General features: G+C 42.7%; 1 protein-coding gene across 4 annotated transcripts in view; it reads left to right on the forward strand.

The window, feature by feature from the left end:
* The first annotated feature begins 663 nt into the window (after positions 1-663).
* LOC106611036 (echinoderm microtubule-associated protein-like 5) overlaps positions 664-24,568 on the forward strand; it is a 55,827-nt gene continuing 31,922 nt past the window's right edge. For all 4 annotated transcript variants that reach the window (XR_006770960.1, XR_006770961.1, XM_045723476.1 and 1 more), the window contains exons 1-4: positions 664-1,178; positions 18,553-18,712; positions 21,092-21,190; positions 21,611-21,679. Coding sequence is in view for 2 of the 4 variants with exons in the window: in XM_045723476.1 (XP_045579432.1) it covers positions 982-1,178; positions 18,553-18,712; positions 21,092-21,190; positions 21,611-21,679 (525 nt within the window). In the remaining 2 variants the exon portion in view is untranslated. The remainder of the gene's footprint in view (positions 1,179-18,552; positions 18,713-21,091; positions 21,191-21,610; positions 21,680-24,568) is intronic.

The raw sequence follows: 24,568 nt of genomic DNA on the forward strand, positions 1-24,568 counted from the left end.
GGGTATTTACCGCGAGAACAAATAGTATTCTCTGAAGTGAAGCATGATCAATGGGTTTCCTCAAACCTTTCGAGCGCTTTTGTTTTGTATTCCAAGTTTCATTCGCTAAATTATGTGACCTTTATTTCAGCACCAACTGAGTAGACAACGACTTTATTTAAAGTAGAAGCTGGGAGGATGGGAGGCAAAAGTATCATAATGTGAACCTGAATGCGTGTTTTCTCAAAAAAGAATCCAGTTGGTGTATTAGCTGTAGTTATACAGTTAATGTTTTGAATGTCACTTTCAACAGCATTTATATAGTCTCTGAAACATATAAGTATACCTACTTTCCGTGGGATAGAGCCTTTGCATGGATAGAAAAACTACTGCAGAATGTTGAAGAAATGTGCAATGGGGTAAAATATTAAACGGTGACACCATATACTTGGATTGACAGCTGTCAAAATCTTCCTGTCATTGATTTCACACCATGGGTTAGAGCACATTCTTTATGGGAGGACGTTCATGTCCAATTATAATGATTGCCATTGGTCCGTGAACATCCCTTCAAACGCTAAATAGATATTTGGGGATGTGATTGGACAGATTGTTGATCTATCACCAATGTAGATAACATTTGGGGGCGGTGCTTGTAAATAAACGCGAAAACTCCATCTTTATAGGATTTGACAAGAGCTTCGACCTGCCTCGACTCTCAAGAGGGGCAGCTAGCCTAAGGCTGAAGTAGAGGTAGATATATGGTTTTCACTATGAAAAGGACGGCATAGTTAACCATTTTGAATTAAAGATAAGCATATAATCTCGAAGTAAAACTAGACTCAGTTAGACTATTATGCACATGGCACTCGAATGCCCGCTGTTACCACTTGTACCGGATACGATGCATTTCCAGTGGAACTAAGGGATACGGGATTGAATGAAATCCGTCTTGGTGAATGAAGAAATATCAAAAACTCTCGACAAAAAATAAATACGGACATGGCTGACAGGACCGCTCCGAATTGTCACCTGCGACTAGAGTGGGTTTACGGGTATCGTGGACATCAGTGCCGCAACAACCTGTACTACACAGCGGCCAAGGAAATTGTCTACTTCGTTGCTGGTGTGGGAGTAGTGTACAACACACGGGAACACAAGCAAAAATTTTACTTGGGACACAACGATGACATAATCAGGTAATCCCACTTGCAGAAACTCATTCGTTCACAGATATGCCGAGATTAAAAATAAAACGGGACGACATGGCCAACAAAAAACACAAATTGTCAAGTTTATATTTCTGGCGAGGAGATACTTTGCCTAAGTCTCTATTGAATCGAGGTTATGAGTTGTAATATGTGACTAACGTTATACAGTTTCAAAGAGTGAAAATTATATAGTTTGTGAAAATATCAGACTGAGGCCTAACTTGTGAGCTAACTAACCTCTTTCAGCACCTACTGGATGGACAGCCACTTCCATTAAAAGTAGCTTTCGTTTCAGCACCTACTGAGCGACTTTAATCAAAGTAGAGGCTTTGGGGAGGGAGTAATGATTTGAACGTGTTAGTTGTCTTGAAGGATGCAGTTGCTGTATCATATCTCTGATACCGTTGTTTTTTTCAGGAGGAAAAGGTGAGACATTTTATCAAAGGATTTTGAGCAACCTGGTCACAGAGCATTTCGTATTATTCTGTATGTAAATCTGCAAGACTCCATTAGTATGATATGATACATACTACAATTTGTTTTTTATATGTAACAAGAATTTGCAAAATGTACAATATGTTACGTATTTGCGAAATGTCTGATACGTTTCGAATTTACAAAACGTATGCTATGTTACGAATTCTAGCTAGGCTAAGGGTTAGGGTTAAGTTTAGGAGTTAGCTAAAAAGCTTAAGGTTGGGTGAAGGGTTAGCTAAAAGAGTTAGGGGAAGGGTTAGCTAACATGCTAAGTAGTTGCAAAGTAGTAAGTAGTTGAAAAGTTTCTAATTAGCTAAAATTCTAATGTTGTCCGTGATGAGATTCGAACTCACAGCCTTTGGGTTGCGAGACGTTGACGTTATACAACCACCCATCCACCTGTCATAACCATCTGTCTTATGTAACAATACGAAATGTAACATATCATACTAAATGGAGTGTCTCAGATTTACATACAGAATAATACGAAATGCTCTGAGACCAGGTTGCAGTGATCCATCTTTTTAAAGTTTATTTAACCATTATTTAACTAGGCAAGTCAGTTAAGAACAAATTCTTATTTATAATGACAGCTTACCCCGGCCAAACCCTAACCCGGATGACACTGGACCAATTGTGCGCCGCCCCATGGGTCTCCCAATCGCGGCCAGTTGTGATACAGCCTGGAATCAAACCAGGGTCTGTAATGACGCCTCTAGCACTGAGATGCAGTGCCTTAGACCGCTGCGCCACTCGGGAGCCCAACTGGATAAATGGACTTGAAACATTCCAGGACCTTCAGGGAATATTTGAAAAGCTGTAGTCTGTGATTCCCACAGAGATATTTCTGGTGGTGGGTCAGGTAAACTTGAATTGACACAGAGACCCACATTTATGTGATCGTTCCAATCATTCACATCAATGGGAGGAAGATCCTTTATTATAATTTGGTCTATGGAGATTACCCCTCTTTCACTTCTAGGGGACAAATTGCAGCAGCTTGCGCCATACAATGATTCATTGTACTGAATGACCTGTATCCACTGCTTCAGTGGCTGTGTTGTTGGCCTAGACTAGAAATTACTTGGATTTATATTGTTAGTCAGCTGTTGAGTTGATCCATTATTAATTGGTCAACAGAGAGACAGACCTTGCATTGCCTTAACTTCTGTGGGAAGTGCTTCAGTTCAAATGCCGTGAGGAGGCGATCCATCTCCTGGACATACAGTACCAGTCAAAAGTTTGGACACACATTCAAGGGTTTTTCTTTATTTTTACTATGCTCCAGATACTCAACTAGTCTAAAGGCCAGTTTTAGTCATTTACAACATTAACAATGTCTACACTGTATTTCTGATCAATGTTATTTTAATGGACAAAAAATGTGCTTTTCTTTCAAAAACAAGGACATTTCTAAGTGACCCCAAACTTTTGAACGGTAGTGTATATTTTATATTTGAGATTCTTCAAAGTAGCCATCCTTTGCCTTGATGACAGCTTTGCACACTCTTGGCATTCTCTCAACTAGCTTCGTGAGGTAGTCACCTGGAATGCATTTCAATTAACAGGTGTGTCTTGTTAATTTGTGGAATTTATTTCCTTCTTAATGCGTTTGAGCCAATCAGTTGTGTTGTGACAAGGTAGGGCTCCCGAGTGGTGCAGCGGTCTAAGGCACTGCATCTCAGTGCTAGAGGCGTCACTACAGACCCTGGTTCGATTCCATGCTGTATCACAACCGGCCATGATTGGGAGTCCCATAGGGTGGTGCGCAAAATGGCCCAGCATCGTCTGGGGTAGGCCGTCATTGTAAATAAGAATTTGTTCTTAACTGACTTGCCCAGTTAAATAAAGGTTCAAATAAATAAAGGGGTGGTATACAGAAGATAGCCCTATTTGGTAAAAGTCCATATTATGGCAAGAACAGCTCAAATAAGCAAAGAGAAACAACAGTCCATCATTACTTTAAGACATGAAGATCAGTCAATTCAGAATATGTCAAGAACTTTGAAGGTTTCTTCAAGTGCAGTCACAAAAACCATCAAGCGCTATGATGAAACTGGACCTCCACAGGAAAGGAAGACCCAGTTACCTCTGCTGCAGAGGAGTTCATTAGAGTTAACTGCACCTCAGATTGCAGCCCAAATAAATGCTTCACAGAGTTCAAGTAATAGACACATCAACTGTTCAGAGGTGACTGCGTGAATCAGGCCTTCATGGTTGAAGTGCTGCAAAGAAACCACTACTAAAGGACACCAATAAGAAGAAGAGACTTGCTTTGGGCCAAGAAACACGAGCAATGGACATTAGAATGGTGGAAATCTGTCCTTTGGTCTAATGAGTCCAAATTTAAGATTTTTAGTTCTTACCGCCGTGTCTTCGTGAGACGCAGAGTAGGTGAATGGATGATCTCCACATGTGTGATTCCCACCATGAAGCATGGAGGAGGAGGTGTGGGGGTGCTTTGCTGGTGACACTGTCTGTGATTTATTTAGAATTCAAGGCACACTTAACCAGCATGGCTACCACAGCATTCTGCAGCAATACGCCATCCCCATCTGGTTTGCGCTTAGTAGAACAGTCATTCGTTTTTCAACAGGACAATGACCCAAAACACACCTCCAGGCTGTGTAAGGGCTATTTGACCAAGGACAGTGATGGTGCTGCATCAGATAACCTGGCCTCCACAATCACCTGACCTCAACCCAATTGAGATGGTTTTGGATGAGTTGAACCGCAGAGTGAAGGAAAAGCAGCCAACATGTGCTCAGCATATGTGAGAACTACTTCAAGATTGTTGCAAAATCATTCCTCATGAAGCCAAGAGTGTGCAAAGCAGTCAAGGTGAAGGTTGGCTACTTTGAAGAATCTCAAATATAAAATATATTTAGATTTGTTTAACACTTTTTTGGTTACTACATGATTCCATATGTGTTATTTAAAATTTGGATGATTTCACTATTATTCTACAATGTAAAAAATAAGAAAAAACCCATGAATGAGTAGGTGTGTCCAAACTTTTGACTGGTACTGTATCAGAAGCATATGTGTAGTGGAGGTAGTTCAGTGAAGCTCATGCCATGAGTGGCCTTGTTTGAGACCTGAGGACTTGTGTTGGCTCTCCATGCTTAGACTTTAGCTTGGTGAGCTAATACAGTTGTGGTGCGCAGATTACTGTTTAGATTACCTCAGAGGTAGGGCTCAGGGGAAGCAGTGCGGAGTAGACACAGAAGACAGAACTGCAGCTGTTTGGCGGGCAGCTCTCGCTCACGTTGCACAAAGTCATGTGAAAAAGATGCAGCCGCCTCAAATAGCAGTGGGAGGTGCAGTCGTCTCCCTCCTCACTGTGCTGTGATTACATTTTCTACGAAGAAACAGCCACAGAGAAAGCTCTCGACAGTGAATGGAGTCTAACTTTCATTTCTTAGAGTCAGTCTGTGTTTTATTCAGTCAGTCAGACTTTATTCAGTTCTTCAGTTTCTTTGTCTTGTAACTATGTTTAGATTTGTTAGTGTTTTGTGTGCTGGATGAATTCATTCCTCTCCTCATATCACCCTTCTGATGTTATCTTGCCCTGTGGCGTTCTCGGTTTGCCAGTCTTCCAGTCTGACTGACTGACCCTCGGACTGTCTGACTGCCTGAGGAGAGCTAGTTAATGGCCAGGTTAGGAACATGAATGAAAGGCCATTTCATTGGACTGACTAGGACCTGTTCATTCTCACTGAGTCGCGCCCAGCATTGTACTTTGTGGTACTGTCTTGTCTATCCACTCCACTACAGTGTCATGACTGTCTACAAGAATCCAATTAGGTCAGATCAGGTTCGCAATGAATAACTTCACTCTGACCCCCTCTCACACGCCCTGTTGTAAATCAAGGAGAGAACATTCAGCTCTCCCTCTCCAAGGTTCACCCAAGGACAGAAGGAATGTCCTTTGTTTCAACAGACCTTTTCCCGCTGAAACTCTAACACGTTCAAAAGCGAATACTGGAACAATATTTCTAACATAGAACGTGGGGAATGGTCAGAGGCGATCTATAGAACACTCATGTCATTTTCTTTGTTATTTTGTGATGTCATTAAAAATGTTATAGAGGAAATACTGTAACTTGGAAAGTAAACCCATTACATGTATGAAGTGTCCATCCTATGCATTGTGCATGAAATATTATGAAACTGTTTTTGTTAAGAGAGGGATGTGATTTCTGAAGCTATAAGAGATAATTGTTTTACATAAGCTTTTCACAGTGACAAGTCACGCCCCAGAGTGAGGTCAGAGAGCGTGTCAGCCTGACGGAACCGCCCCTTTTGAACAAATTTCATAAAATGATGGGTTAAGAAAAAAACACATCAGACCAGAGAGACGTAGAGTTGCAGCTTACGTTTAAAGTGGTCTGAACTCTGAATCTCAACACGAGGTAGAAATGATGAACTCACCTCCCGGACAATCACTGGTACGGCTGATTAGCTGTCCTAAGTAAAGTATCTTTGAAAGTTAATTTAAGTGGGACCATTCTACTACTCTGTTCAAACCATCATATTATGCTACTCTCACTGGGAACCATCAACACGGCTGGTTAGCCTATCTTCAAAGAAGCATCTTCCAGAGCGAATGGATGGAGAATAAACTCTGTAGTTCTGTTCAGGATTACGCGACAAAACACCGGATACTGGACAACTGCAGAGGAGACTCCCTTTTGGACAATCAAAGGCTTACAAGCGTGCCGCAAAAAGGACCAACCCCCTTTCCAAAGCAGCCCGGTTCCGAGAGAGATACACGGCGAACCAAGGCATTTCATGTAAATACATTCATGATTTCTTACTCCAAGCAGGCAGCGGTTCGTGTGCAAGTATAAGATTATTTTTATTTTACCTTTTATGTAACTAGGCAAGTCAGTTAAGAACAAATTCTTATTTACAATGACGGCCTACCCCGGCGACGCTGGGCCAATTATATGCCGCCATATGGGACTCCCACTCACAGCCGGATGTGATGCAACCTGGATTCGAACCAGGTACTGCAGTGACGCCTCTTGCACCGAGATGCAGTGTCTTAGATCAGTGCGTCACTCGGGAGACCACTGTGTGTGTCACATAAGTGAGAGTAGTTTCTAAATGTACCAACGTTAAGTGTCTCTGTCCCTCTTTCGCCCTCACCATGTCTTTTGTAACAAGCAGCCATATTGTATCAGTCCGCTAGGGACCTGTTTCTAATGTATTAAGTGTGTATGTTTATCCTGTGTTACCATTTAATTAGCTAGTAAATAAATAATTAAACCAATTTGTGTAGTACTGAATCATAAGTAAGACTCAGGTTTTTGCAGATGCAAGGAAGTTACGACTGTTCAGAATGATGATACAAGGTTATGATTAATAAGTTGACTGTTTATAGATGTGATAGTTAGAGACCTTTAGAGTTTAATTCAGGAGATGGTAACTCTTTAAAGAACTGCTCTCGTAGTGCCCCAGATCCTAATGAGTTAATTGTTACATGATTAATTTAATCGGTTAACAATTAAACCTATTTAGGTAACTAGATAAATAAGTCTTCAGATTAATGTTAAAGTCAAGTCATGACAACAGTATGTGTTTTCTGTCCTCTAGTCTACAGTAACTACAGTATAAGGGTTTTCTGGGCTACCGAGTGGCGCAGCGGCCTAAGGCACTGCATCTCAGTGCTTGAGGTGTCACTATAGTCACCCTGGTTTGAATCCAGGCTGTATCACAACCGCCCGTGATTGGGAGTCCCATAGGGCAGCGCACAATTGGCCCAGTGTTGTCCGGGTTTGGCCGGTGTAGGCCGTCATTATAAATAAGAATTTGTTCTTAACTGACTTTCCTAGTTACATAATGGTTAAATAAAAATAATAATAGACTACAGTATAAGTGTTTTCTGTCTGCAGAAACTACAGTATGTGTTTTCTGTCCTCTAGTTTACAGTAACTACAGTATAAGTATTTTCTGTCGGACGATCTGCCCGGACTATCCTCATTGACCATCCTTTGCACTAACTCTTTTGACATCACATATGCTGCTCCTGCTTATTATATATCCTGTTGCCTAGTCACTTAACCTCTACCCATATGTACATATCTACCTCATACCCCTGCACATCGACTAGATACAGGTACCCCCTGTATAACAAAGTTATAGTTAGTCATTTCCGATTTATTCCTCGTGTTATAATTTTTTTTTAAATATTTTTTTATATTTTTTTACTCTGCCTTGTTGGGAAGGGCCAGTAAGAAAGCATGTCACTGTTAGTTTACACCTGTGTCAAATAACGTTTGATTTGAAATACATCGTTACAGTTGTTGGTTAGCAAGCTAGCACATTTTTGGACATATTAGCATAGACATGACATCAGTCAAAACTCCTCAAAACAAGACATGGTATCTATCCATAACAAGACACAATGAGCTGAAACGAGCCACGTACGACCCCCCACATGGCAGCTTCTTGTCATTGTCACTAGCTGTGTGGCCGTTCAGAATCATAACGATGCAAGACTTCCAGCCACATCGATGCGCATGCAACATTTTCGTGACGTCAGCCAGCCGCAGTAGACAAATTCACTCATTATTCATTCTGGTTATTGACTATGGCGATCACCAAACATTTTTATAGAAAAGCCAACGATAAAGGCATTTTCTACGTGTTGAGCTGTTGGCGGTAACCCTGCGCACCGGATAGTTAGTGTTCCCATTTTGAAACATTACATTTGTCTGTAAAGTGTGCTGGCCAAATGGATAGCTCAAATCACTGTGCCTATTTACAGCTTCCACGACAGTGGCTACAGCAAAGTTTGGTACTAACCTAGGTGAGATTTCATGACTTTTAAAACCATGACCAGACACAATAATACAGATATAGATAATGTATATTATATCGATAATATAGCAAATAACTGCTGTTTTTATGAGTGAGTTCATGTTTAAGTTTTATTCAGCACTGTCAACGCTGTTTTTATTCAACACTATTACAAAATACGCTTCTCTCTACTTCCATTCGCGCTGCAGCTGCAATTAATGAGTAGCCAAGCATTCGTATTATTATTAGCAACTGGTCGTGTCTATTTTAATATCGAAGAGTATGCCTATTTCATGTTTTCTGGTCATAGGAACAACATGAATGTGTGCCTGGGGTAGATGCGGTGCGACTCGAGTTTCGCCATCAGGTGGAAGACTGTCTTCTCTCTGGTCAGTCTCATCGGAGGAAAGAAAGGACAGAGCAGGGACCGTGAGAGGCGGACCCTGTGCTGCTCTGTCCCTCCCTCCGCTGAGACCAATGCCGTGTTCAAAACAACTGGGAACTCAAAAATCTCCGACTTCAATGCGTTCACGACTACTGGGAACTCTGAAAAAACGATATCAGACTGGGGAAAATATTTTTGAACGGTCATCGAACTCGGAAACTAGGGCATATTTCTAGAGCTCCGACTTTCCGACCTGAAGTTCACTGACGTCATGATTTGATCTTGTTTTTGCCGAGTTCCCAGTTGTCTTGAAAACACCATTACCATCATATGCAGGTACCATCAGTCCAATCAAATAAAAAAGCAAATTATTTCAATTTATGCTCAGCTGTGCCTTGTAAGTGCTACACCAACTGATCTATTTTGTTATCAAAGCTAATATGGTCTGAGAAGAACAATATTGGCAGGCCAGTCATATAGCCAATATGCTGTGATAATGTATTAGGCCTACTGCGCAAACCTCATTCCTACAGAACTGTTTTTATTAGGTTAATGTTTTTAAGTCATGTAAAAAAACATTTTGTAGCGGTAGATCCCGGCTTGCTTTTTGAATGCGAAAGTGATCTTGACTCAGAAAGGGTTGGTGACCACTGGTCTATTTGAATGCAGTTGCCTCTGTATTGAAGCCATTGGATGCAGTTTATCACAGCGCATTGCACTTTATTATGGGCGATCGGTTCAGTACACATCATTGCATTTTATATCAGAAAGTAGGTTGGCCCTCCATTAAGTCTCGTAGATCGATGCATTGCATTATTTTTTGTCTATAAGCCCACTTGCATAAACCTCCGCCATACCTTACCTCATTGTTAACCTTCAGATGTGTAAGTTACCAGACCCAGACTCAGGGATGGCTAACCCTGGAGATGCCTTCAATCTCCACCGAGTTAGGTAAATCTGCTTTTATTTTTTTTGTGCTTCTCATGTGGAATGATCTCCAAAACTCTTTCAAGTTGGTTCCTCTAGGGCAATTCAGGCGGATGTTAGAGGGCCTTCTTACTGAAGAATGGGTTTGTTTCTATGAGGGATTTTCCGGTGCATGTGTTGTGCGTCTCGGAGTGGTGAGCACAATCAGTGTGGGCTTGGGGGGAGGCCCTTGTGTGTGTGTGTGTATGTGTGTGTGACTGGGCAATTGTGGGCTTGAGGGAGGCCTTTGCCTAGTCCTGTGGGTGTCCTTGGACATGCACCTACATTATGAATGAATGTCTGTATTCTTTTTTGTGTCGTTGCTATGGTTACGCCACCAATATAATCTATGCCCTGAAGTATGTGCCAAGAAGGGGAAGAGAAACCAAGTAAAGATGGTCGTAGACAGGCTAGAAGTAAGATTAGGAAACAATAAGTGGCAGAATACCAAAAGATGTGGATCATATACATAAAGAGTAGTGACTATGTATGTTGTGACAAACTGAAACTGTATATAAAGTGATCTCTGGGGAAAAAAAGTAATTTCTTACTTACAAGCCCTTAACCAACAATGTCGTTTTAAGACAATATAGTAAAGAAAATATTTACTAAATAAACTAAAGTAAAAAAAAAGAACACTAAAAAACAATAATGAGGCTATATACAGGGGGTACCGGTACTGAGTCAATGTACGCGGGTACAGGTTAGTCGAGGTAATTTGTAAATGTAGGTAGGGGTAAAGTGACTATGCATAGATAATAAACAGCGAGCAGCAGCAGTGTAAAAACAAAAGGGGGGGTTCAATGTAAATAATCCGGGTGGCCATTTGATTAATTGTTCAGTAGTCTTATGGCTTGGGGGTAGAAGCTGTTAAGGAGCCTTTTCGACCTAGACTTGGTGCTCCGGTACCGCTTGCTATGTATTTTACTGTACTGTACTCTCTGCTATGCGGTAGCAGAGAGAACAGTCTCTGACTTGGGTGACTGGGGTCTTTGCCAATTTTTTTGGGCCTTCCTCTGACACCGCCTAGTATATAGGTCCTGGATGGCAGGAAGCTTGGCCCCAGTGATGTACTGGGCCGTATGCACTACCCTCTGCAGTGCCTTGCGGTCGGATGCCGAGCAGTTGCCATACCAGGTGGTGATGCAACCGGTCAGGATGTTCTTGATGGTGCAGCTGTAGAACTTTTTGAGGATCTGGGGACCCATGCCAAATCTTGGGGCAGCAGGGTAGCCTAGTGGTTAGAGCGTAGGGCTAGTAACCGTAAAGGTTGCAAGTTCAAATTCCCGAGCTGACAAGGTACAAATCTGTTGTTCTGCCCCTGAACAAGGCAATTAACCCACTGTTCCTAGGCCGTCATTGAAAATAAGAATTTGTTCTTAACTGACTTGCCTAGTTAAATAAAGGTAAGATACATTTTTAATTTTTCTTTACTGTCTCCTGAGGGGAAAAAGGTGTTGTCGTGCCCTCTTCACGACTATCTTGGTGTGTTTGGACCATGATAGTTTGTTGGTGATGTGGACACCAAGGAACTTGAAACTCTCGACCCGCTCCACTACAGCCCCGTCGATGAGAATGGGGGCGTGTTCGACCCTCCTTTACCTGTAGTCCACATTTCCACAAACCTCAGTGTTTCTTTTCAAATGGTACCAATAATATGCATATCCTTAAAATGGAGTCAGGTATGTGATGTGTACACAGTTGAAGTCGGAAGACATTTAATCCTAGTAAAAATTCCCTGTCTTAGGTTAGATAGGATCACCACTTTATTTTAAGAATGTGAAATGTCAGAATAATATCAGAGAGAATGATTTATTTCAGCTTTTATTTCTTTCATCACATTCTTAGTGGGTCAGAAGTTTACATACACTCAATTAGTATTTGGTAGCATTGCCTTTAAATTGTTTAACTTGGGTCAAACGTTTCGGGTAGCCTTCCACAAGCTTCCCACAATAAGTTGGGTGAATTTTGGCCCATTCCTCCTGACAGAGCTGGTGTAACTGAGTCAGGTTTGTAGGCCTCCTTGCACGCACACACTTTTTCAGTTCTGCCCACAAATTTTCTATAGGATTGAGGTCAGGGCTTTGTGATGGCCACTCCAATACCTTGACTGTGTTGTCCTTAAGCCATTTTGCCACAACTTTGGAAGTATGCTTGGGGTCATTATCCATTTAGAAGACCCATTTGCGACCAAGCTTTAACTTCCTGACTGATGTCTTGAGATGTTGCTTCACTATATCCACCAAATTTTCCTCCTCACGATGCCATCTATTTTGTGAAGTGCACCAGACCCTCCTGCAGCAAAGCACCCCCACAACATTATGCTGCCACCCCCGTGCTTCACGGTTGGGATGGGGTTCTTCGGCTTGCAAGCCTCCCCCTTTTCTTCCAAACATATGATGGTCATTATGGCCAAACAGTTCTATTTTTGTTTCATCAGACCAGAGGACATTTCTCCAAAAAGTACGATCTTTGTCCCCATGTGCAGTTGCAAACCGTAGTCTGGCATTTTTATGGCGGTTTTGGAACAGTGGCTTCTTCCTTGCTGAGTGGCCTTTCAGGTTATGTCGATATAGGACTCGTTTTACTGTGGATATAGATACTTTGTAGCTGTTTCCTCTAGCATCTTCACAGGGTCCTTTGCTGCTGTTCTGGGATTGATTTGCACTTTTCGCACCAAAGTAGGTTCATCTCTAGGAGACAGAACGCGTCTTCTTCCTGAGCGGTATGACGGCTGCGTGGTCCCATGGTGTTTATACTTGCGTTCTATTGTTTGTACAGATGAACGTGGTACCTTCAGGCGTTTGGAAATTGCTCCCAAGGTTGAACCAGACTTGTGGAGGTCTACAATTTTCTTTCTGAGGTCTTGACTGATTTCTTTAGATTTTCCCATGATGTCAAGCAAAGAGGCGCCGATTTTGAAGGTAGGCCTTGAAATACAGCCACAGGTACACCTCCAATTGACTCAAATAATGTCAATTAGCCTATCAGAAGCTTCTAAAGCCATGACATACTTTTCTGGAGTTTTCCAAGCTGTTTAAAGGCACAGTCAACTTAGTGTATGTAAACTTCTGACCCACTGGAATTGATACAGTGAATTATAAGTGAAATAATCTGTCTGTAAACCATTTTTGGAAAAATTACTTGTCATGCACAAAGTAGATGTCCGAACCGACTTGCCAAAACTATAGTTTGTTAACAAGAAATTTGTGGAGTGGTTGAAAAACCAGTTTTAATGACTCCAACCTAAGTGTATGTAAACTTCCGACTTCAACTGTGTATAATATGAATATTTGTTGAATATTACCCCATTACATCAGCTTGACCCCCAGCCTAAATTAAGTTTAAAAAAATGAACCACTGTTACTTGTTTTCTCTCTGTCTGTCTTGCTGTAATTCTTCCTCTCTCGTTCTCTCTACCTTCCTAATCGTCCCTACTCTCTGCTCTGTGTCCATGTCCATATGTAAACCATGTGCACTTGGATTCACTCATTTCTCATGTAACACCAAATCTGTTTTGATTCAGGATGTTCTTTATTCTAATAGTATCAATGAGAGGGTGCAGCAGGACTGCTTGCGTCTGTCTGAGGATGTGTAGTATTTATAGCTATTCTAAGCAACCTACTCACTCTCGCTTTGCCTCATTTCTCTGTTTCACCAACTCTACGATCTATATCAGCTCTTCTGGATCCCTTATCTTATTAGCAGGACTTTGCGTGAGGCTGTTCCCTCTTTTGATGCAAGCGTCAGCTTGAAAGCAGGAATGTCTGACACATCTGTCTAACACTTCTCTCTGACCTCAGATGGGTTGTCCTTGTTATTGATATGATGAGATGCAGATTTTAGGTATGCTCATACAGTGACAGTTGATCCAGCCACACTCGTTTTCGTGCACTCTGACACATTTGCTTGCTGTGCTCTTTTAAGATGAGGTCCCAAGTCTTCATTGGTAATGAATGTGCACTGTGTTGTATCTAGGTTATAGAGATGTAGTTGTGCAGTAGAAATGTAATGTGTCATCCTTTTATTAGGGTTGGTGTGCTATATATATATATTATATATTAAACAACACATCCAAGCAAACAGGGGACCATGACACAATCTCCTGACGTTCTGGGGACGTCTTATTGATACCTTTTGTTTGCAGGGCATAGTGTGTGTGTGTGTAACACATGTGTTGAACCTATGCTCGGTCAAGCACGGCATGAACATGCATGTTGTCAGTGTGAAGTCATGCATGCGGTTTAGCTTATTATTGTGATGCTAATAGCTGGGGACAAGCCTTTTGCTCATGGTTTTCCAGCACACACTCATCAGCTTGGCTATTCATTTCTGCATCCTGGTTGGCGCATGCCTGTTCAAAATCCCAATGAGTACACTAGTACTACAGTCATCCATTCATTCATTATCCAAAGCTGCTTATCTTGGTTAGTGCTGTTTTCAACCCCCCCATACTGCTATCCCTCTTCAAGCACATCCTGACCCCCCCTTCTCCTACACACACACACACACACACACACACACACACACACACACACACACACACACACACACACACACACACACACACAATTAAATCCTGATCATCATAGGATCTGACTGATGCATGACTGCACAAGAGAATTGACAGGTTGGTGGGATAATGCCGTTGTGCACTCTAAAGATCATGTCTGTCTAGTCCAATTAGGATCCTCCAGAATGCTGGACTGTGTATTAAGCATCTTCACCAAACTACACCAAGCTTTAGAAATAGAAAAAGAAGAACACTTGTTGTTGGTTTATTAAAGAAGGATCCAGATTAACTACATTTTGAGGTGTTGTCTTGGTTCCAGATAATAGCATAACAAACTGTGATCTCAATTAATAGGATAATAGGAAAAACTAAATTTTGCCACTTTGCTATGTATAGTTTGGAGCTGCCTCGCCACAGACAGACAGGTGCAGTACATTGGCTGTGTTTACACAGGCAGACAAAATCTGATATTTTTTCTACTAATTGGCCTCTTGACCAATCACATCAGATCTTTTCACATCAGATCTTTTTCAGAGCTGATCTGATTGGTCAAAAGACCAATTAGGGGAACAAATATTAGAATTGGGCTGCCTGTGTAAACACAGCCATGGTGTAAAATTGGTGGACAGATTAAACAAGCTTTCTAAAAGCCAAGGAAGATAAATACTTTTTAAAATGTGCTAATCTTATACTTCCTTATAATCCTGAACAAGAGCAGACAAGGTGACTGCTGCATTAGTGTGGATCAAAACTGACTTGGAAGCTAGCTATGTTGTGACAAGTGGTGTGTGGGAGTGTGTGTGCGTGTTTGGCTGTGAAACATCATCATATCTCCCTTTTTAATAGACCTTTAACATGCATTTTCTACTCTATCAATCAAGAGACAAATATGTTTGTATTTGATTTTTTTTGTTAAGTGAAGTCATTACAAATGTGGGGACTTGGATTCAAGAAAGATAGGCTGATGTAGTCGCCGATTTGAGAGCATAATTTGTTCCTTTATTAGCCATGTCAATATAATTGAGTTGCAACAATTCTTGTTTGAGAGGAATCAATTAAGATTTATACAATTAGCAGACTTACTGTGAAACTAAATAAACACACACGCATGCAAGCAGGCACACCGTGCTTCAGTGAAACCCTTTTTCCTAATGACTCCATTGATCGAACACTTTAGTTAAATGGTTCCATGGCTGGCCCTGAATGACGTTTCTCCTGCCATGGCTCTGTCACCATGATGATGGGCCATAATCCATGCCAAGTCCCTGAGCCACTGTCCCTGTCCCTGGGCTTTACATTGCTTCATCTGAAAATGCCCTATTCACTTCCTCTTCCCAACAGTACAGATGTAGGATCTTAATTTGATCAACATGAAATGTGAATTATTATGTGGATTATAATTCATGGAAATTCTTGTAGGGGTTTATTTTTTAGTATTTTTTTGCGGGGGCAAATCAAGTCTGAAATTTCAAAGTGGAAATTACTAACTTTAGAAGCCTTTTTAAAACTTAAATACACTACACTTTTTCATTTCTTGCTTAGCAGGAAAATTCTCAGCAACAAAATGAAGATCCTACATCTGTATAGCAGTGGCATCCAACACCACCCTCTATGACTACAGAGTTATCCAACCCAACACGCCTGCCTGCCTGCCTGCCAGCCAGCCAGCCAGCCAGGACTCCGAGTGCTCTTGGCAGGTGGAAGCCAGCCACATTAAACAGCCGTTTATCAAACCAGAGCACTGCAGAACGCCCCAGCCCAGAGATTTCCCAGTCTCATTAGCTGATAGAAATGTAATAGAAGCAGTGACGTTATTGTGACGGAAGGACTGGGAGGATTGTTGCTATTTTACTGTCTGTAGTTGTTTGTCACATTATGTCAGTACAGGAAACGGAAAACTCCAAGAGAGAGGTATGACTGGACATCGAGTAAGGAAAAAAAACTGACTCTACGAGTCAAGAGATGAACTATCTTTATTAACTAGTAGAGCGACCCTAGGAGCTGAGTCTTGACTGATGTGGTGTGCCCCAGCTTAGCCCTGCCTTCACAGGGTTGAGTTGGGAGGAGGAGAGGTTAATGCCCTTGTCTCAACCCTCACTGTCACTGGTAATGAAAAAGTAGACGGGTCCCCGGTCTCTCCACACACTCTCCAGCTGCTCGGAGGAGAACACAGACCTCTGCTTGGAATTTCCTTAATAAGGATGTTTCTCTACCCTCGGATTTAGAAAGGAAGGTCCCCTGTCCCTGCAGCTGGCGTTCTCTGAGTCTGTTGTGTAGAAAGACAGTGAAATTCATAGTGCTATTTGGCTAGAGTAATGCAACCTCTCTGTAGGAAATGTAGAGTGTATTCTGAGTCACAGTCAAATGGTTTTTGACTGTTTCTGACCTGCACAGAGTTTGTACTCAGCAATGTTTGTACAAAGGTTCATTGATCCGATGTCCTTCTCGTTGTTTAATCTGTGTACTGAATAAAGCTGCTGAATGTATGGTATTGGTATCAGTGTGCTCTTGACCTGATGACTTTACACAGTTTGAAAAGCATTTTCATCTCCTCCTCTATCCCAAAGAGCACAAATCATATTCTCTTCCTCTGACTACTATTTTTAGCTGCTTGGATATGATTATGTAATTCATACAAGAGGTGATGAGAAGTTGGAGGGGGGGAGGGGAGATGACAGGGAGGGCGAGGGGTGAGATAAAGAGTAAACCTCTCTCATGAGTGAGTGAAGGAGATGTGGAGATGTGGTGTGATAGCCCCTGCCCTGTTCCTCAAGCCTATCTCAGACTTATGATCTTAATTTGACCTACACTGAGTGTACAAAACATAAGGAACACCTTCCTAATATTGAGTTTACAATCCTTTTGCCCTCAGAACAGCCTCAATTCGTCGGGGCACTCGACAAGGTGTCGAAAGTGCTCAACAGGGATGCTAGCCCGCATTGACTTCATTGCTACCCACAGTTGTGTCAAGTTGGCTGGATGTGCTTTGGATGGTGGACCATTCTTGATACACACGGGAAACAATTGAGAGTGAAAAACCCAGCAGCATTGCAGTTCTTGACACACTCAAACTGGTGCGCCTGACACCTACTACCATACCCCAAAGTGCAATACTGTCAATATCACCGTGTGTTAGTGTGGGTTTTCAGTGAATTTATGTAAATCACAAAGCTCATCTGTATTTCCTGCGGTGCAGGAAAATTCTCAGCAACAAAAGAGTGATCAGATTAAGATCCTACATCTGTATCGCTAACAAAGCACCACGGCTGAATAGAGGAATTACACCACCAGGCTAAAAAGCAATTTCCGGAGCTGTGACAGAGCGAGCAGAATAGTTCTGAAGCGCATTTCAAATGCAAATTGAGTGTCACAATAAAATATGAAAAACTCCTGACCCAGGGAAGGCTGGTTTCCCAGAGAAACCCCCCAGCATGCTGATGCGGTTGATCTCTGGCCTGCTCTCTGAATACACAGATACAGGATTAGAAGTTGTGGAGTGCAGTTGGCAAAACAGGTGCCCTGATTATAATGGTGGAAGCTCCGTCACAGCATGAAATATATAACAGGCCAACGCAAGGGAAAGAATTGCCCTGTGAATCATTCAGATGTGCCTGGAACGTGACTGGCAGCTGCTGGAAGGGGGATGCTACATGCATCAGACTGCAGGCTGTTGCTTAGATGTAGAGCGTGCCCCGGTGGAAGAGGGGGAGAGCAGGGGGGAGCAAAGAGTGGCTGCTTCTGATGCCTACAGTATCTGTGCTTGGGAGCCCCAGAGGATGTTGTAAAGGTAAAGGGGGCAAAGGGCAGGGCTTAGAGGATGAGAAGTCCTGAATTAGGGCAGTGGGTAGGCTATTTCCTGCCGTGCCCTGTGTGAGTGTATAGTATGGAAAGGAGGGGTAAAGCTGCCATTCTGATTCACCATGTTCCTGCCTTGGCCTATCACAGATCCAACGTGGCAACTCAGGATAATAGCTTCCACTCTCTGATAACGTTAGGCCTTCCTCTGCTCTGTGTTTTTTCCCTTCTTTTTTTACCCAGGCTATCTGAGGGGGATAATCACTGATCATTAGGCCTATAGACTGTGAATCATCTCACTGGTCTCTTTTTAGAGGGTGCAGCTGGGTTCTCTGGGTTCTCTCTTTCTCTTCCCCCCTCTCTGTCACGCTGCTTTTTTCTTTCTCTGAATGTATCTCTCTCTCTCTCTCTCCTTACAGTTTAGCTCTGCATCCGGAGCGTGTGCTGGTAGCTACAGGACAGGTGGGCAAGGAGCCTTACATCTGTGTGTGGGATTCCTATACCGTACAGACCGTGTCCATCCTCAAGGACACTCACACACACGGCATCGCCTGCCTAGCCTTCGACCTCGATGGACAGGTACAGTTCTGGGAAAGGGAAAGGGGATACCAAGTCAGTTGCACAACTGAATGCATTCAACCGAAATGTGTCTTGCGCATTTATGCGTAACCATGCTGTGTGCTCGTACAAAAACAGTGACACATATGGCTACTCATGAATCAGTATTGACAGAGTGAATTCTATGTAAAACGTGGATTTTTTTTGACTCAGAGTTTGACAGGATGTTGTGAAGTTACGGTGAGCCAACCAAACAGTATAGGGCCCTGAGCTTTGACGACTGGGGCAGGCCTGTACTACAATAGTTACTTATGGGGTTGTTTTCTTTCTGCAAACTCTTTGCTATAATATTGCAGAGCTTCATGCACATGTTCCCCAATTTTATAAATGACTAAAGGTCTTTTGGGGAGTGTTCTGAGACAGTTGAAGACCTTCACAACACCTACATATTGTAATATGACACTAAAGGGGGTGGCGGGTAGGCTAGCGGTTAGAGCATTAGGCCAGTAACCGAAAGGTCGCTAGTTTGAATCACCGAGCTGACAAGGTGAAAACATACTCTCCGAGGCTGTCTCAGGGAGAGTGGGAAATGAAAAGAACACATTTCCAATTCCCACATGCGTATTAATGTGTGAAATAGGACAAATATAAGCACCAAATTATTAAATATCACGTTTATTACGCCTCATGTCCATTTACTTACTGTTAAAGTGTAAGTCCCCCGTCCCCCCCGAGTCCATTGCATTTTAATAAAGGTTACTTATGTAACTGTAATTGTTTCCTCTTTATTATCATTATACTGTAAATATGCATTAGGCATTATAACAGTTTCATGTATACCCTTCCACTGAAATGTTAGCTTCTTTGCCAACTCTCCACAGAGTAATACTTAGGGCTTATGGACAGTCAGGGTTTATGTCCAGTCGTTTCTTGTCTAGTGTTTGCTGGAGTACTCATATTTAAAAAATCTATATGTCATGGCTCAAGCACTCATTTTTATCTCTGAGTTTCCCATAGGGCCCCTCAGAGTGGTTCTACCGCCGCTGTTTACAGAGCTAGACCATGGAAATGACCCCATACATTTTCCTGGTTGGATAGAGTCATCTAGGGATTGAGATAGGATGTGACAGTTGTAAACCGAGCCAGGCTCTGGTTCTGTGCTCACTGGGTCTCCTGATCTGGTCATGTCTATGTTCAAGTCAACATTGTGTGGATGAATTCTGTGTTATATTGCCCCTTCCAGAAAAAGAAATCAAGCATCCATGTCTAATAGATTAAGGTTTTATCCAAAAAATGTGACATGGCTCAAACAATATGGCTCTAACTCTGTATAGTAGCCTTAATATCCACATAGGGCTCTTAATTGCAACCAGTTGGTCACATATGCCACTAGATAGCTTTACTGTGTGTCCTGGGATTTTGATTTGGTTGCACCAGTGTAGTCTGTTTGCCAGTCTTTTTATACCACTCCTTGTACTCTGTGTCATATGCCATGTGCCATAAAAGGAGTGAAATGTTAGCTTCGGAGACTTGCAACCAGACTAGCATCAGAAGGCGCAGTAAACAATTCACCCAGATAATAATGGCAACATCCCAATGAAAACTACACTCTTAGAAAAAAAAGGTGCTATGTAGAACCTAAAAGGGTTCTTCAGCTGTCCACATGGAAGAACCCTTTGAAGAACCCTTTTTGGTTCCAGGTAGAACCCTTTTGGGTCCCATGTAGAACCCTTTCCCCAGAGGGTATTTTATGGAAAAGAGATGCTGTATGTTTCTGAATGATGCATCTTCCTGCCTTGTTGACAATATTACAGAGCGCCGCAGATTACTGTTCGATTTGAGCAGGGACCGGCTTCTCCCGGACCCGTGGCGGGTCATAGCTCGGTGCAACCCGACACAGCTTAATCGAATCCCCTCAATGGCAGAAGTTAGAGCCCTATATCCACATGCGTAAACATTCTGAATCATTTCAGTACATTTCTTCATGTAGACTTTTTGATCCAGATAATCTCTGCATTCGTTGCTGAATGAATACCCCCAGTTTCCTCATGGGGTGGAGCTTTACCCTTCATTCTTCTCAAACACAGTTAAACTAGTTCTCCTCCCCTCCCGTGGATTCTCTCCATGCCCAGACATTGATTCAATGGCAGATGGAAGTGGCCTCTCAGCACCACACAGAGCAAGGTGCAGCAGAGTAGAGCTGGATTTCCATAAGCATCCCCTCTCCTGGTGTTGCCTACTCACTAGGTTATAGGAGCCCCTTCCAGCAGACTCCTACAGATGGGCTCCCAGCCAGAGCCAGAGGCATGAAAACTGGTGTTTTTACAGTATGCAGCCAATGTTATCTTTTATTTTATTGTAGTCGTCATTCTGTTTCATAAAATGCTGTTTCCTTTGCAGTGTTTGGTCTCAGTGGGTCTGGACTCCAAAAACACGATCTGTGTGTGGGACTGGAGGAGGGGCAAGGTGCTGGCAGCGGCTCCTGGCCACACTGACAGGGTAACTATACAACACCATCCTCACCTCTCTGTCCCAGGCACCAGGCCCAGATCAATCTCCTCAATTACTGTAGTTAGAAATGCAGCCAGGAAGGAGCAGCAGCCCAAAGGAGACGCACATAAACAAGTTAGGCCTGATTGACCGTTAGCATTCCAGACTCTGTCTGAAGAGACGCTAAGCTAATGGAGTAGAATTTAAAAAAAATATGTATGCTGCTGTGTTATTTCTTTACTCAACCAGCATACGCACAAAGACTCACACAGACAAAGACATACACGCACTGCCACACCTTAAGGTTTTGTGTGACGCCTTGACGTTAATTGAAGATGACATCAAAAGTGTTGTAAACTAATTTTGTTGCACGGTATGTTATGCATTTAATTGCATATAGTTAAACTTACCATGTGATCTTTCCCACAGATATTTGACATATCATGGGACTTGTACCAGCCAAGCAAGCTTGTTAGCTGTGGTGTCAAACATATCAAGGTACTGTTTAAATCAAGTTCGTCCTTACAAAACTGGCTTACTCAAGGCCCTCAGCTGTCAAGATGTGTTTGGATTGGTTGGATACTTAGCACACACAGATACACTATATATAGGAAATTATGTGGACACCCCTTCAAATGAGTGGATTCAGCTATTTCAGCCACACCCGTTGCTGACAGGTGTATAAAATCGAGCACACCGCCATGCAATCTCCATAGACAAACATTGGCTGTAGAATGGCCTTAATGAAGAGCTCAGTAACTTTCAACGTGGTACCGTCATAGGATGCCACCTTTCCAACAAGTCAGTTCATCAAATTTCTGCCCTGTTAGAGCTGCCCTGGTCAACTGTAAGTGCTGTTATTGTGAAGTGGAAATGTAGTAGGTCACACAAGCTCACAGAACGGGAGTGCTAAAGCGTGTAGGGTAAAAATCGTCTGTCCTCGTTTGCAACACTCACTACCGACTTCCAAACTGCCTCTGGAAGCATCTTCAGCTCAAGAACTGCTCGGCAGGAGCTTCATGAAATGGGTTTCCATGGCCGAGCAGCCACACACAAGCCTAGGAACACCATGCACAATGCCAAGCGTCGGCTGGAGAGGTAAAGCTCGCAGCCATTGGACTCTGGAGCAGTGGAAACATGTTCTCTCGAGTGATAAATCACGCTTCACCATCTGGCAGTCTGACGGACAAATCTGGGTTTGGCTGATGCCAGGAGAACGCTACCTGCCCCAATACGTAGTGCCAACTGTAATGTTTGGTGGATGAGGAATAATGGTCTGGGGCTGTTTTTCATGGTTCGGGCTAGGCCCCTTAGTTCCAGTGAAGGGAAATCTTAACACTATAGCATACAATGACATTCTAGATGATTCTATGCTTCCTTCTTTGTGGCAACAGTTTGGGGAAGGCCCTTTCCTGTTTCAGCATGACAATGCCTCCCTGCACAAAGCGAGATCCATACAGAAATGGTTTGTCGAGATCGGTGTGGAAGAACTTGACTGGCCTGCACAGAGCCCTGACCTCAACCCCATCGAACACCTTTGGGATGAATTGGAACGCCGACTGTGAGCCAGGCCTAATCGCCCAACATCAGTGCCCAACCTCACTAATGCTCTTGTGGCTGAATGGAAGCAAGTCCCCGCACTAATGTTCCAACATCTAGTGGAAAGCCTTCCCAGAAGAGTGGAGGCTGTTATAGCAGCAAAGGGGGGACCAACTCCATATTAATGCCCATGATTTTGGAATGAGATGTTTTCGACGAGCAGGTGTCCACATACTTTTGGTCGTGTATGTTGTACATAACCAGTCTGATTTTGAAAAGGTATGATGTCTTGTGTCTTATTAGCGTAATGTTTTCAAAAAGTTACGCAAAGATTTTAACGGTAATGCTCTCCTTTTCTCTATCTTCTTTGCTGTATCATGATCATATCAAAGCCCTAAGTGATATATGCAAATTACTTTTATTCTGGAGTTTATGACTATTAATTCATAACATAAGTAGGACAGGGAATGACTCATAGAAATCTCTCTTTTCAAGTTCATCTCTATTAATGTGGACTGTAGAGGAGGAACAATTTCTTATCTTTCAAGGAGAATTCAGCAGTGGCTATGATACTCAGCTGTATGGACATTTTTCCCTTTCAGTTCTCCACATTCAGCTTTACATTTCTCTATACAAACTACTGTCTTCAATGAAGCACTCATATCTCTGCAAACGCCTTGTATTAGATTCACGGTGTTCCCCTTGAATGGTCATTAAACACTACTCCCCAAATGAAATTTAGATCAAATTGTTGTCTTGAGATAGATATCATCTCACAGGGAACTTCTGCGTTCATAAAATATTTTTCATTTAGTTCAATGTGCTTCTGTGTGTGATTGTGTGTTCATCATTGGGATAGGAATTGATCTACCTTATCTGTAATATGGAGGTGCTATCCTCCTTGACATATGTTTAGTATTTCTTATGAGATCTCAAGGATGACTCTCCATCCTCTTTGCCCTGCCTGGTGTCTCCCCCACCCCCATCCCTCATGATAATACCTCTACTCTCCCACAACCCCACGCACGGACCCCAGTGCAGCAAACCAATCCCTTCCTCTCTCTCTCTCTCACGCGCGTGCTCTTTCTCTCCCTCCCCCCTCTCACTCTCTTTCCCTGTCCATGTCTATCTCTCTCTTTGTCTTTCTCTTCCTCTCTTTCTATCTCATGATGCCAAGGCAATCCAGCAATCGTCCCACATAATTCCCGAGCCTTTCCCCTGCGGACCATGTGACATCTGCTCCCCAGCCCTGTGCTCACTCAGCGATTATAGCACTCAATGCATCCAGCAGATTTAGCCCCAATAATCCCCTCACTATAGTCCCAGAAAAACACAGTCTCTGGGCCTGTCTGCGGCTCCCACTTCAACACAAAAGACAAGAGGGAAGCAAGAGGATCCACCATTAGCTAAAATCCTTTTGCGATCAGAAGGTCATTTGATTTGGGTTTGACTGTGACATTTGCTTAGCAGCCCTGTGCCTGGGACTTGCAGACAAGCACACGTCTGGCTGTTAGATGATTAGTTGTCCCCCACGATGAAGTCTGGGAGGGGACTGTGGATCTGTCTCCGTCCGTTGGTACATTAGTACATTTGTACGTTAGTCACAGACAGCACTGGCCCAATTTTGACAAAACTTGGGTGAATGATGCGTCTTGCTGTAGAGATCCGGCATTTACACAATTATACTGATTGGCCAGAAGGTGGCGCTATAACAAGATATTTAAATATCTTGAAAGATTACGCTCCTCACCCCATTTGACCTAAAGTAATTTGGTACATAGGTCCTTCTCCTCACAAGGAACACATTTCCCTCAGGGATCCATAAGGTCCACCATGATTGACTTTATG

Source organism: Salmo salar, chromosome ssa09 (genome assembly GCF_905237065.1).
Source record: "Salmo salar chromosome ssa09, Ssal_v3.1, whole genome shotgun sequence".
NCBI classification, from domain to species: Eukaryota; Metazoa; Chordata; class Actinopteri; order Salmoniformes; family Salmonidae; genus Salmo; species Salmo salar.